Genomic DNA, 14,568 nt, shown 5'->3' with positions numbered 1-14,568 from the left:
TTATTTGACAACATCAGATATGCAGTGATTCTTTTTTTCAATGTCATTTCTTTCACTTATACCTTCAGTTTATTAAGCCTCTGATTCTCAATTAGAATAAGTTCCCTAAGTCCCTGTCATAAATACAATTGTATCAACCTTTCACATGTCAGCCACATTGAGTTCTAATAAGTGTGCAACAGTAAGACAGCTGAGCATGGAATGGCAATCGGAAAAATATTATACATTGCTTTTTGCCTATTTTAAAATTGAGCAATAAAAGGTATTTATTATTTTGCCATATAAGGTGCTGAGTTAAGGAACATTTTCATGGGAATCAGGTTTTTCCCTCAGGTGTTTGCCTAGTATACTTCACAACTACTATTGATTCCTTTACAAAGTTGATCCATGAATATTTATTGATGGAAGAGGTCTTAGTGGTCATCTGTACTAGCCATTTATTTTGTAGCTAAAGAAATCTCCTGTGCTAGGTGTTTTCATTTAGTTCATTTATTAGTATTACTAGTGGTAAGTAGTTATCTTATTAATTTGTGAACTTTTACTATACATATTGAATAACAAGTTAATAATTTTCTAAAAATTTATTTATTTTATCATATAAATTTGGAAGCACCCAGATTCCTCTACCACAACTAATTAAAATTCTGGCATTTATTAGCCCTCAGTGGCAGAAAATTACAGCAAGTCTTTAATGAAATATTGAACATGAATTATAAATAATAAGTTTGCATCCTAGCAGGATGTACAGGTACCACTTAAACTATTCCCAAAACCACAAAGACAAATAATAATATCAAATACCTTAATATCACCTGGGAAATACCACTACCACCAATAACAACTATGATAGTAACAGTAAAAACAAAAAAATACAAATTTTATTCAATGGTTGTTCTGAACTTGGAATGATCTTAAGCACCTTACTATTTAAAGCACAGAGACGGAAACACGTTTAGAAAATGAAAATTCCCTCCTTTATTAGAATAACATGGTGAAATCTTAAAATTAATTAGACTGGTCAAATGTTTTTCAGAGTTTTTCTTGTCATGTCTTTATCTGTTCTTAGTGTCAAAGAGCCCACCTTACATGTTTTTTGTTTCTTTGTTTTACAAATTTAAATTTACTGAATAAGTATAGGACAGAAGGGAAAAAAAAACATCCCAATGGTGGTTTGCATATCTTCTTCCTTGTTAAAACTCAGTGTTTTACTTTTTTTTTTTGTCTGTCTTTTTTGTATTACACTTTTGGCTTATATTGGTGATACATCTTTTTCCTCCTCTTTCTACTCTTATTTTTCCTCTTCCTACATCTTTTCTTTTTGTGTTTCCTCTTCTTCCTTCTTCTCCTCGTCTTCCTCCTCCTCCTCCTCCTCCTCTTCCTCCTCTCTCTCTTCTTTTTCCTCCTCCATTTCCATTATTTCCATTTCTATTTCCTCTTTTTCTTTCTTCTCTTTCTGTTTTTCCTCCTCTTCATTCTCTGCTTCAGATTCCTCAGGGGTAAATATCATTTGTTGTTCCAACAAGATATTTGGAAACTGAGACTGTACTATCAAAACAGTTATGACACACAGCATAAAACATATTATTCTCAATAATAAAATGAATGTGCACAGTGGATCACATAGAATTGGCCGGGGCATTTCCCATTTTGGATACCAAAATCGGTAATCTGTAAACAAAGAAGCAATTGAAAGCTGGATTTCACATAAAGTAGTTAAATTGTTCAAGAAATAAAGGACAACAATACATACATATGGCTTGGTCACGATCTGCATTACCTAGAAAGAAAAAGAAAGTCCATAAAAAATTAGATAAAATTTCTTTTCTAAAAAATAAGAAAATCTCCCAATAATAGTGTCACTTTCTCCTAGCTCTCAGGCATTATCTTTGATGTCCTCCCTCCAACCACTAGCCAATTTTAAGTACAATATATTCTCTTTAATGAAATCAGCCTGGTTTGTTACAGAAAGTATGGAAATACATGAGTAAGGAGATATGCATTCTAGTGCTAATTCTGTCTTTACGTCATTGACCTTACGTAAGTTTTCCACTTCTGCCCTTAAAATATTGTTCCAGCTCCAACATTCTAGGATTCTATAATATCTCTTATTTTCATCTCTCTTTCTCCCCACAGATCACTCCTAATTAATCTTAGAAATCTATTCACTTTCCTCATTTAATTCTTATTTTCAGAAGCTTTCAGTTGCTCTTAATTTCCCAGATGGCAAAGTTAGCTCTATAGCCTGGCATTCAATATTTTTAGTTAACTAGTCCAATGAGATAATAGTAGTTTTTAGGAAATAAATTCCCTTTCTTCTGCTCATTTGGGTTGAGAGATGTATCAGTCCATTTTCACACTGCTATAAAGAACTACCTGAGACTGGGTAATTTACAAAGGAAAGAGGTTTTTCCTGTAGTCTCAGATACTTGGGAGGCTGAGGCAGGATAATCACTTAAACCTGGGAGGCGGAGTTTGCAGTGAACCAAGATTGCGCCACTATACTCCAGCCTGGCGACAGAGCAAGACTCTGTCTAAAAAAAAAAAAAGAGATAGAGAGAAAAGGTTTAATTGACTCATAGTTCTGCATGGACGGGCAGGCTTTGGGAAATTTAAAATCATGGTGGAAGGTGAAGGGGAAACAAGGCACGTCTTACATGGTGGCAGGAGGGAGAGTGAGGGGAGAACTGCCAAACACTTTTAAACCACCAGATCTTATGAGAATTCACTCACTATCATGAGAACAGCATGGGGGAAACTGTCCTCATGATCCAATCACCTCCCACCAGGTCCCTCCCTCAGCACTTAGAGATAACCATTTGAGATGATATTTGAGTAGGAACACAGAGCCAAACCATATCATTCTGCCCCAGCCCCTTCCAAATCTCATGTCCTTCTCACATTTCAAAACACAATCATGCCTTCCCAAGGGTCCCCCAAAGTCTAAGCTCATTCCAGCCTTCACCCAAAAGTCCAAGTTCAAAGTCTCACCTGAGACAAGACAAGTCCCTTCCATCTATAAGCTTGTAAAATCAAAAGCAAGTTGGTTACTTCTAAGATACAATGAAGGTACAGGCATTGGGCAAATGCTCCCATTCCAAGTGGGAGAAATTGGCCAAAACAAAGGGGCTTCAGGCCCCATACAAGTTCAAAATCCAACAGGACAGTCATTAAATCTTAAAGCTCCAAAATAGTCTCCTTTGGCTCCATGTCTCACATCCAGGGCATGCTGATGCAAGGGGCAGACTCCCAAGGACTTGGGAAGCTCTGCCCCTGTGGCTCTGAAGGGTTCAGGCCCTGTGGCTGCTTTCACAGGCTGGCATGGACTACCTGTGGCTTTTCCAGGCACATGGTGCAAGTTGTCATTCTGGGATCTGGAGGATGGTGGCCTTCCTCTCACAGCTCTATTATGCAGTGCCCCAGTAGGGACTCTATGTGGGGGCCCCAACTCCACATTTCCCCCTCTGCATTGCCCTAGTAGAGGTTCTCCATGAGGGCTCCACCCCTGCACCAGATTTCTGCCTGGACATCCAGGTGTTTCCATACATCCTCTGAAATCTATGCAAAGGCTCCCAAAGCTCAACTCTGTCATCTATGCACCTGCAAGCCTAACAACACATGGATGCTGCCAAGGTGCTACCAAGGCTTGGGGCTTGCATCCTTTAAAGCAATGGCCTGAGCTGTACCGTGGTCCCTTTGAGCCATGGCTTAAGCTGGAATGGCTGGGAGGCAGGGCACCATGTCCCAAGGCTACACAGAGCAGCAGGGACCTGGGCCTGACCCATGAAACAATTTTTCCCTCCTAGGCCTCTGGGCCTGTGATGGGAGAGGCTGCCATGAAGATTTCTGAAATATCCTGGAGACAGTTTTCCCATTGTCTTGGCAATTAACATTTGGCTCCTCGTTACTTGTGCAAATTTTTGCAGCCAGCTTGAATTTCTCCCCAGGAAAAAAAAAAAATATATATATATATATATGTATATATTTTCTACCACATGGCCAGGCTGCCAATTTTCCAAACTTTTATGCTCTGCTTCCCTTTTAAACATAAGTTTTAATTTCAGATCATCTCTTTATCAATGCATAAGACTATATGCTTTTAGAAACAGCCAGGTCACATTTTGAGTGCTTTTCTGCTTAGAAATTTCTCCTGCCAGATACCCTATATCATCTCTCTCAAGTTCAAAGTTCCACAGATTGCTAGGACATGGGTAAAAATGCCACCAGCCTCTTTGCTAAAGCATAGCAAGAATGATCTTCATTCCAGTTCCCAACAAGTTTCCCATCTCCATCTGAGACCACCTCAGCCTGGACTTCATTGTCCATATCACTATCAGCATTTTGGTCAAAACTATTCAACAAGACTCTAGGAAGTTCCAAACTTTCCCACATCTTCCTGTCTTCTTCTGGGCCCTCCAAATGGTTCCAACCTCTGCCTGTTACCCAGTTCCAAAGTTGCTTCTACATTTTCAGGTATCTTTTCAGCAATGCCTCACTATAACTGGTACCAATTTCATGTATTAGTTGATTTTCACACTGCTAAAAAGAACTACCTGAGACTGGGTAATTTATAAAGAAAGGAGGTTTAATTGACTCACAGTTCTGCATGGCTGGAGAGGCCTCAGGAAACTTACAATCATGACAGAGGGTGAAGGGGAAGCAAGGCACATCTTACATGGTGGCAGGAGAGGCAGGGGGCAACTGCCAAACACTTTAAACCATCAGATCTCATGAGAACTCACTCAATATCATGAGAACATCATGAGAGAAACTGCTCCCCTGATCCAATTACCTCCCATCAGGTCCCTCCCTCAACATGTGGGGATTATAATTCAAGATGGTATTTGGGTGGGGACACAGAGCTAAACAATATCATGATGGTCAGATAACCAATCCTGAATTCCACTAGGAAGCACAGTGGAAGGATAAATGAGTTCTCATACATAGAGAACCCAATAGCAACAAAGAACTTTGTCTTGCAACAGGAAAATTTAGAACTCATTATTCAGGCACCTTAGAGATGAACTGACCTTCCTTTGGATCTCTGAGGTTATTTTAGCCTTTTGCGCTTGGTCTTACTTCATATTTTATGTAATGATTTCTATTTAGATTTTCTTTCAAAAAGTCTTCATCACGTAGTTTGTATTTTCTCATTTGGTATTTGTGTATCTATTGATGCCTTAGTATGAGCAATTATGTAATAGTATGCTTCTTCTTTGCATCTTTATTCACTTCTCATCAATTTTTATTGATTATATGTTTCATTAAATAGTTAAATACATTTAAATTTACTTGCACCTCTATTGTTCATCAGCTTTAAATAGTCTAGTATCTTCGGCCCTTAGCTATAAATGATGAGGAAATAAGCATATTTTTTCTCTCTCTCTTCTCCTCCCAAGTTTTATTAATTGTATCATTTGCATGTTTCCAATATTTCTTGTATTTTTTTTGTAACTATAACTCTCAGATTGTTTTAGTCTTAGTCTATCTATTAAGATTCAGGGCTCACAGAGAGTTCTTTCACTCAAGTTTTTTCATTCCTCTCTTCTTTTTGGTGAATGTAATCCTCTAGTTTACTGAAGAAGTGCTCATGAGAACTATACACCAAATGTAACTGCATGCTCCCAAAACATCTGTCTATTTGATTACACTTGAATAATAGGTTTTGCTGTATATAAATTCTTGGTTGACACTTCTTATATTAAGGGCATATAGGCATCATGCAACCATCTCTTAGCATTTACTGTTATGGTAGAGAAGTTTGAAGCCAGACTGAATTTTCCCCCTTTATGTGGGAATATCAGTTGCCAAAGCAGCATTACTACCACATCAGTGTGAAGTCAATTTTGTATTGTAGAGCTGAAACCAGGAAGTACAGTTCTGTGAATTATTTTCTCTGCATAGCTTCAGGTAAGAGTTTGCCAATGACAGGAATGCAAATGAAATAGGAAAGATATAAGAAAAGCAACCACCAGGGATGATGGTAGGCCAGGTAAGATGGATCAATGTGAGTTTCACAGTGGCTTCTTAGTATAATACAATATAGAACTCTCAGCTTTGTTGCCACTTCTCTGCCTTACTGTGGCCACTTCCCTGACCTTCACTCCCTTAATGTTTACAGTATTCAGGTAAACTGAATTTCCTATGTTAAACACTTTATTGCTAAAATACCTAGAGTGACTATTTTTCTGCTTCAATCCAGACCGTTAAACTTCTTAATAACTGATCTTACATTTTTGCTTGGATACTTTAAGATTCTTTCTTTTCCACTAATGTCCAGTAACTTACTAGGCTATGTCTACTGTGTTGACTATTTTGTGTCACTTTTTCCCAGCACATAGTGTGCACTTTCAATGTTTAGATTCAGGTATTTTTATTTCTGTGAAATTTGTTTTATTACTTAAGTATCTATATATCTCTCTCTAGTTGTATTTTCTGTTCTATTGTTTTGGTTCTGTTCTTGAGGCCCTACAATTATTCACATGTTGAAACTGAGTCCACAGTTATAGTTTTATCTGTGTATATATACACATTTATATATGTTTATTAAAATTCTTAATTTCCAACACTTATAATTCCAATTCACCACCATAAGATTCATGCTTGCTTTTTTCCTTTACATATTTGTATTCCATTTCTGACAGCAAGAAACTAGCCCCCATTATACTTAATTTTTTTTATCATTCCCCCACTATGCTTCCAATCTCCCATCACTGTCTCTAGCTCCTAGCACACATATGTGCCCCCCTCACTCTGCTTAGACTTAGACACTCAGATTTAGCAAATAAAAACAAATGATGTCAGGTTACATTTGAATCTCAGAAAGCAATATTGTTTTACTATAAGTCTGACCAATGTAATATTTGGAGTATGTTTTTGCTGAGAAATTGTCTTGTATTAATCGGCCAACTTAGGGGCTGGCCCTACGCTGGGACACCCTCCCACCCTGCTCAGACTTTGAAACCCAGCTCTGGGCTTCTGTGTGTGGATTCCTTCCTTACCCAACTTGGGCCCTGACTTCACCCATGTCAAGTCATCTTCTCCACATTAAAACTTTCCTCACCTAATTTGCACTCAGAAACCTCATGTGTAATTGCCCTTAAGTATGGATGCCCCCTTTACTGGCTTAGGTTCAAAATCTCTTCTCAGCCCACTCCAATATGGACTCTTCTCCTTATTCTTCTAGGCCTCCAACAACCACTGCCAGACCATCCCTCCAGGGATGTCTTCCTCACTGGCTCAGACTCTCCCTTCCATCCCATGTTGATGCTCTCCTCACCTTGCCTGGGCACAGATGCCACATACTGAGTCATCCCTGCATGGACATCATTTTATTCTGCTCTGGCTCTGATACCCCAAACCAGACCTCATATATGGACGGTTACTTCATTCCATGAGGGATCTGACTTCCCACACGTGGCCACATCTCTATGTGGACAGCATCCTCACCTTGCTTAGGTTTCCTTTCCATGCCCACTGCATCTCGTGTGGATCCTTTGTTATGCTGTTTAGGTTCTAACACATCACCTCTGGATGCCCCTCTGTGTAGATGACTACATTCCCCTGACCTGCTCAATGATTTTAGTATTGAATTTTTCAGAAAAAGAAAGACAACGAAAAGAGGAAGAACAAGAGTTTGCATCTTGATTCAACTGAAGCAACAGCAGAGATGTTAGGTGGAATCATCCCTGAAATGGTGTTATAGTAAAACTGTCCACTAGTTTTTGTTTCTGTTTTTTCTTCAGCACAAAAATATCATATATTTGGGAGGGTGAGGTAGGAGGACCACTTGAGGCCAGGAGTTTGAGACCAGCCCGGGCAACACAACAAGATCCTGTCTCTGCAAAAAATAAAAAAAATTAGCTGGGCATGGTGGCACATGCCTGCAGTCTTAGCTACTTGGGAGGCTGAGGCAGGAAGATCACCTGAGCCCATGAATTCAACGTTACAGTGAGCTATGATCAAACCACTGCATTCTAGCCTGTGTGACAGAAAGAAAGACCCTGTCTCTTTTCCAGAATCTACAAAGAACTTAAACAAATTTACAAGAAAAAAGCTAACAACCCCATTAAAAAGTGGGAGAAGGATATGAACAGACACTTCTCAAAAGAAGACATTTATGCATCCAACAAACATATGAAAAAAAGCTCATCATCACTGGTCATTAGATAAATGCAAATCAAAACCACAATGAGATACCACCTCACGCCAGTTAGAATGGCAGTCGTTAAAAAGTCAGGAAACCACAGATGTTGGAGAGGATGTGGAGAAATAGGAACACTTTTACACTGTTGGTGGGAGTGTAAACTAGTTCAACCACTGTGGAAGACAGTGTGGCGATTCCTCAAGGATCTTGAACCAAAAATACCATTTGACCCAGTAATCTGGGTACATACCCAAATAATTATAAATCATTCTACTATAAAGATACCTGCGCACGTATGTTTATTGTAACACTATACACAATAGCAAAGACTTGGAACCAACCCAAATGCCTGTCAATGATAGACTGGATAAAGAAAATGTGGCATATATACCATGGAATACTATGCAGTCATAAAAAAGGATTAGTTCATTTCCTTTTCAGGGACATGGAAGAAGCTGGAAACCATCATTCGCAGCAAACTATCACAAGAACATAGAACCAAACACCACATGTTCTCACTCATAAGTGGGAGTTGAACAATGAGAACACATGGACACAGGGAAAAGAACATCACACATCAGGGTCTGTTGGGGGGTCGGGGGCTAGGGGAGGGATAGCATTAGGAGAAATACCTGATGTAGATGATGGGTTGATGGGTGCAGCAAACCACCATGGCACATATATACCTATGTAACAAACCTGCATGTTCTGCACATGTACCCCAGAACTTAAAGTATAATAATTATAAAACAACATAATATGCTATTTACTTATTATCCTAATTTATCTCCTCCCATATTCCTAAGCATTGTATATTTTAGCTATAGTTATACTTTTGGAGTATATTCTTTCATGTGGAAAAACTAAAAGAAAAATGTAATCAAACATATTTTCTACTTTTTACTTTCTAAATATTTGGACATTTCAGCTTTTTGGAGGAAAAACTAAAAGAAAAGGGTATTAAATATATGCTACTTCATAAATATTTTGGAATATACTATCCTTTAAAGCAGTTATTATCAAACAGTCTGCTGTTTGGGAATAAACTGTGAAGCTTTATCAGGGTAAAACTGTTAGTTCTCATTCCTTCTTTCGGACACTCTGGTATGTCCTCAGGGGAAGGAATAGGGTTAAGATAGAACAGAAAAGGCTCTACAGTTTAGAAAAATCTAAAGATGATACTGTGTCAACCATCCTTTGATAATATAATAGTAGCATTCTGATCAAAGGAATAATATTAACATGACAATAAAAAACTAGTGTTCAATCACTTATTTTTCTTGTTGTCCAATCCATTATGCATTTTTTTCATGTTTAAGTTATTTTCTTTATCTTACTGCATAGAAAATCTGTGCATTTGTCATGTCTGCCACATCGAGTACAAAATATTCCTGGTTCATAAGGTCTTCTTGTCAGCGTTCCTCTATAAACAAAAAAGCAGAAAACATTTAGTTAGAATAAGCTTCAATTTTTACATGTAATTTAAATAATATAGTTACTAATATTTAATCAGGTTAAAAACGTGAGTTAAGAAACTGGATTTAAGGAAATACTTTAATTAGAGATTCAATGCTTCCCTTTTGTTCTCCCCCAGGAAACAGTCTTTTCTGAAATGAATTCCCATGCCCTAGAAACAAAGTATTATAATTAAATATAAGAATGGGGTTTAAAGCTTCTTTCATTTTAGTTTATAGCAAAATGTATCCTTTAAAAATGAATGGGCCGGGCGCGGTGGCTCAAGCCTGTAATCCCAGCACTTTGGGAGGCCGAGGTGGGCGGATCACGAGGTCAGGAGATCGAGACCATCCTGGCTAACATGGTGAAACCCCATCTCTACTAAAAATACAAAAAACTAGCCGGGCGAGGTGGCGGGCGCCTGTAGTCCCAGCTACTCGGGAGGCTGAGGCAGGAGAATGGCGTAAACCCGGGAGGCGGAGCTTGCAGTGAGCTGAGATAGGCTGGGTGGGGTAGCTCCCTCACCTGTAATACTGGTGCTTTGGGAGGCCAATGTAGGATAATCTCTTGAGACCATGAGTTCGAGACCAGCCTGGGTAACAGAGCAAGACCTCGTCTCTTCAAAAACATATTTTTTTAAATTAGCCAGGCATGGTGCGTGCCTATAGTCCCAGCTACCCAGGATACTGAGGAAGGAAGATAAGTTGAGTCCAGGAGTTTGCGGTTGCAGTGAGCTATGACTGTTCCACTGCACTCTAGCCTGGGCAACAGAGCAAGGTTTTGTCTCTAAAATAAATAAATAAATAAATGAATAAATAAATAAATAAATAAATGTCTATAGAATGTTTTATAATTAATTGCTTCCCGGTTGGCTCAAATACATAAAAAGTTTTATAAAAATGATATATTAAGTATCTATAGAGTTTACAAAATTCTGAAATGCTTATGTCCCAAAGACTCATCTGCATGAATTATTTTGGGGGTGTATATAAAAACACATAAATTTATAAAGAAGCAAATAAATATAAACGGGAATTTACAAAGTTGATTTAACCCACTGTACAGAGCTGAAGAGAGAAGTAAGAAATAATTACATCAATTGCCTAGAGCTAAATGAGAAAAAAGGCCCTAAAGTACTTTTAAGTCGGGAAATTTAAATAAATGATCTAGGATAAGAAAGGTAGAGAAAACAAGCAGGGAAAAGATACTTTTGAGTGGGGGCAATGTCATTAATTCTGGTAATTTAATCAGGATTGCCTATTTACCTGGTACATAATTTGTAGCTATAAAAACAAACATTCGTTATTTAAGTCCTTGGTTAGGCCTTATTAGGCCTTCAGGAAGAATGGCCAAGCCTAAGAAACATATGTTCAAAAACCTGAGTATCACATTTCTCAGATATATCTTATTTAATCAGAGCGTTTGAGTGACACCCAATAAGACATCTGATACCCTTGAATTGTAAGCATTCAAGTCCATCAGGAACATCCAGAGGTTTGTGGTTATTTGTAGATCATATATCACTTCTTCAGTTTTACTGTTCTATTATCCAACTATTTCAAGAAAGAAAGGCATTTTGTTTAGAACTCAGCCACAGCAGAAACTCAAGAGTTGCTCTAGTCACCTTTAGCTACACCCTGGTCTATTTTTCCTGTCCTAACACTTTTTCACCAAAACAGATGCCTCCAACACAAAAGCAGATGTATTGTCTCCTAAGGTCCCAAGGACGGGAGACCTCTGTCCTTATGCCTAAGTAAAAAGCTACTCACTATAAAAACTGCCTTTGAGAACTAGAGCATAGGCCAGTCACCCCAAGATCATAATGTCTGATATCTGTAGCCTGGCAAAACTGTGGAAAGGCAAATAAACAAATATAATAATGCATACATACATACGTAAAACTGAAAATAAATAAATCCACACTGTGGTAGACTACAATGAGTCCCCTCTTTCAAAGAGTTGAGTTTTATAATCATTATTTCTATTAGACAGCCAGAAATGTCAGGCTAATACTCTCCCCTATGTTAATCTTCCTCTAGTTCTGAGTTTCTAAGAAAGTGAACCTAAATCAACTTAAGTCTGGATCCACGGCACACCTCCCAACTTCAATTGGAATTATTGGGCCAGATTAGGAGGAAATAATAGGTAAGTATCTATAAGCAGCAAAGTCCACTGATATTTCACAGCTGCCCTGGCAATGCCTTAGAAAATTTACATTTTCTAAGAAGCAGACCAGTGGTTCACCAAGACCAAGTCAAGACTCTTGAACATAGTCTTCTAGAACTTTTCTTAGCCTCTATCTGGCCATAGCCTCAGTACAATGCTACCTATAGAGCATGTGTTCAGATCCTAGATAAGGACATGCTGCCTGGGTGTCTTAACAGACAAGTGTACCCATTTCCAACCCCAAGTTCATTAGAAGACAATTATTCAAAAATTGTAATAGATACACAGTCTTTCAAAATGACAGCACAATTCTGGCAGTGGTAGAAACTTTCTTTGCCTACACTAGACTCATATCTGCCACTATCTTGTTCATCAAGGGGGTAATACAGCCCACAGCTTGACAATGTAGCAATTACAATTTGTAGGCAGGTTCTTCAAAGTTCTCCATCCAGACTCACATAGTCTGTACATTGTTAACAGAACAAGAGCTAAAGCACATGAAACAGATGTCTATTTTTCCATCTCATACAGCCAGAACAACTAGACTACTTACAGCAAGTTGTTTCATTTTTCACTACTTCTTATACATCACCACAACACTGGCTTCCATTCTATTGTCTCTTCTTTTTTTCATTTAATTTTTAAAATTATACTTTAATTCTCAGGTATATGTGCAGAATGTGAAGATTTGTTACATAGGTATACATGTGCCATGGTGGTTTGCTGTACCCATCAACCCATCATCTTCATTAGATATTTCTCCTAATGCTATCCCTCCCCTCGCACCCCACATCCCGACAGGTCCCAGTGTGTGATGTTCCCCTCCCTGTATCCATGTGTTCTCATTGTTTAACTCCCACTTGAGAACATGTGGTGTTTGGTTTATGTTCTTGTGATAGTTTGCTAAGAATGATGGTTTCCAGCTTCATCAATGTCCCTGCAAAGGACATGAATAAGAGAGGACACGAACAAATGGAAAAACACTCCATACTGATGGATGGGAAGAATCAATATTGTGAAAATGGCCATACTGCCCAAAGCAATTTATAGATTCAATGCTATCCCCATCAAGCTACTATTGACTTTCTTCACAGAACTGGAAAAAAACTACTTCAAATTTCATATGGAACCAAAAAGAGCCCGAATAGCCAAGACAATCCTAAGCAAAAAGAACAAAGCTGGAGGCATCATGCTACCCGACTTCAAACTATACTATAATGGAACAGAACAGAGGCCTCAGAAATAACGCCACACATCTACAGCCATCTGATCTTTGAAAAACCTGACCAAAACAAGCAATAGGGAAAGGATTTCCCATTTAATAAATGACTTTTTCTATACTCAGATTCATACATGTTTTCCTTTATAGTTTCTGGACTTTAGTGTTCTGATAGGTCCTTATACCTTCCAAATCATAAGTAAATTCACTAATATAGCCTTCATGACTTCACTTTTTAATGTTTAAATCTTTTATCTATTAGAAATTTATTTTTCTAAGATGAGTGAAAAACTCAGTTTTACTTTTATCCAGCCAGGAGGCTCTCTCCTAATTCTATTACTTAAATACTTTAACCAGTGATTTTAAATGCCACCTTTATCATAATCACTACATATGTATTTGGATCTACTTATTGACCCTCACCTACATAACACAATAACTCTATCTATTCATATGCCCTTATTTTAGCCTTTTAACTATTGCAGCTTCATGACATATTTTGAAATCTGGTAGCTATAACTCCCCTTGTCATTCATTACCTTCTTTACCTAATAATATACCAATGTTTATTTTTTTCCATATAAATTGTAATGTTATCCAGTTATATCAACTTATAAAAATATTGATTAAAAATTTTAATCTGAATTGAATTAAGTGTATGGATGGATAAAGACTGAAGTGACTTTAAGACACTGAATATTTCATCTATAAACATGGTATGTTTTTCCATTTTAAAAATTCTTCTATTAAATATTTTAGTAAACTGTAAACATTTTCTTCATATTGAATCTGTAAATTTTTAAGATATATCTTATGTTTTTATACATATTGTCTTATAGTATTTTCTAACTCATAATTTCATAGATAGGAAAGCTGTTAAGCTTTGAATATTAATTTTATAAATTGTTGATTTGCTGAATTATATTATTTTTAGTTTTTAAAATGAGGAATCTTGGGTTTCTTCAGTATTGAATAATAAGGTATCTGCTTTCATCTTTCATTTAGGCCCGTTATTTCTTTCTTGTGTCTAATTGCATTGATTTGCTTTTTTTCACTAACACTGGTATCTTGATTGATTCTTATGGAATGAATATTCTTATCTTTTTAAAACCTTAATGGCAATTCTTGTAGATATCACCACTAAATATGATGATACCTTTTAGTTTGAGGGTTGTCTGTTCTTTAAAAACACCATTTTAATGAAAAGAAAATTTTTCTCTAATTTTGCTAAGTTTCACTTGTTAGCTTCTTTTTAAATTGGGAAGGGAAGCTGAACTTGGTTGAATTTTATGGGAGATATTTGTTGGTTTTTATCATTGTGTATTAGTTTTCTCAGGCTGCTGTAACAAAGTACCACAAACTAGATGGCTTAAAAACAACAGAAATTTATTATCTTACAGTTCTTAAGGCGAAAAGTCCAAAATTACGGTGTCAGCAGAGTTGGTTCCTTCTGAGGGTTCCAAAGGAGACTCACTCCATGCCTCTCTCTTAGCATTTGGTGATGGTCAGCAATCTTTGGTGTTCCTTGTCTTGTAGACACATCATTCCTTCTTTGCATGACATTAGCCCCATGTCTCTGTGTTTC

General features: G+C 37.5%; 1 protein-coding gene across 1 annotated transcript in view; it reads right to left on the bottom strand.

Moving 5' to 3' along the window:
- Positions 1 to 951: 951 nt before the first annotated feature.
- GLIPR1L2 (GLIPR1 like 2) overlaps positions 952 to 14,568 on the bottom strand; it is a 43,008-nt gene continuing 29,391 nt past the window's right edge. The window contains exons 4-6 of the mRNA XM_015152277.3: positions 9,481 to 9,566; positions 1,751 to 1,777; positions 952 to 1,668 (exon numbers count right to left, since the gene is read on the bottom strand). Of these exons, the coding sequence (XP_015007763.2) occupies positions 1,304 to 1,668; positions 1,751 to 1,777; positions 9,481 to 9,566 (478 nt within the window). The 3' untranslated portion in view covers positions 952 to 1,303. The remainder of the gene's footprint in view (positions 1,669 to 1,750; positions 1,778 to 9,480; positions 9,567 to 14,568) is intronic.

This window comes from Macaca mulatta, chromosome 11, assembly GCF_049350105.2.
Source record: "Macaca mulatta isolate MMU2019108-1 chromosome 11, T2T-MMU8v2.0, whole genome shotgun sequence".
NCBI lineage: Eukaryota > Metazoa > Chordata > Mammalia > Primates > Cercopithecidae > Macaca > Macaca mulatta.
This window is presented reverse-complemented; position numbering and strand designations above follow the sequence as displayed.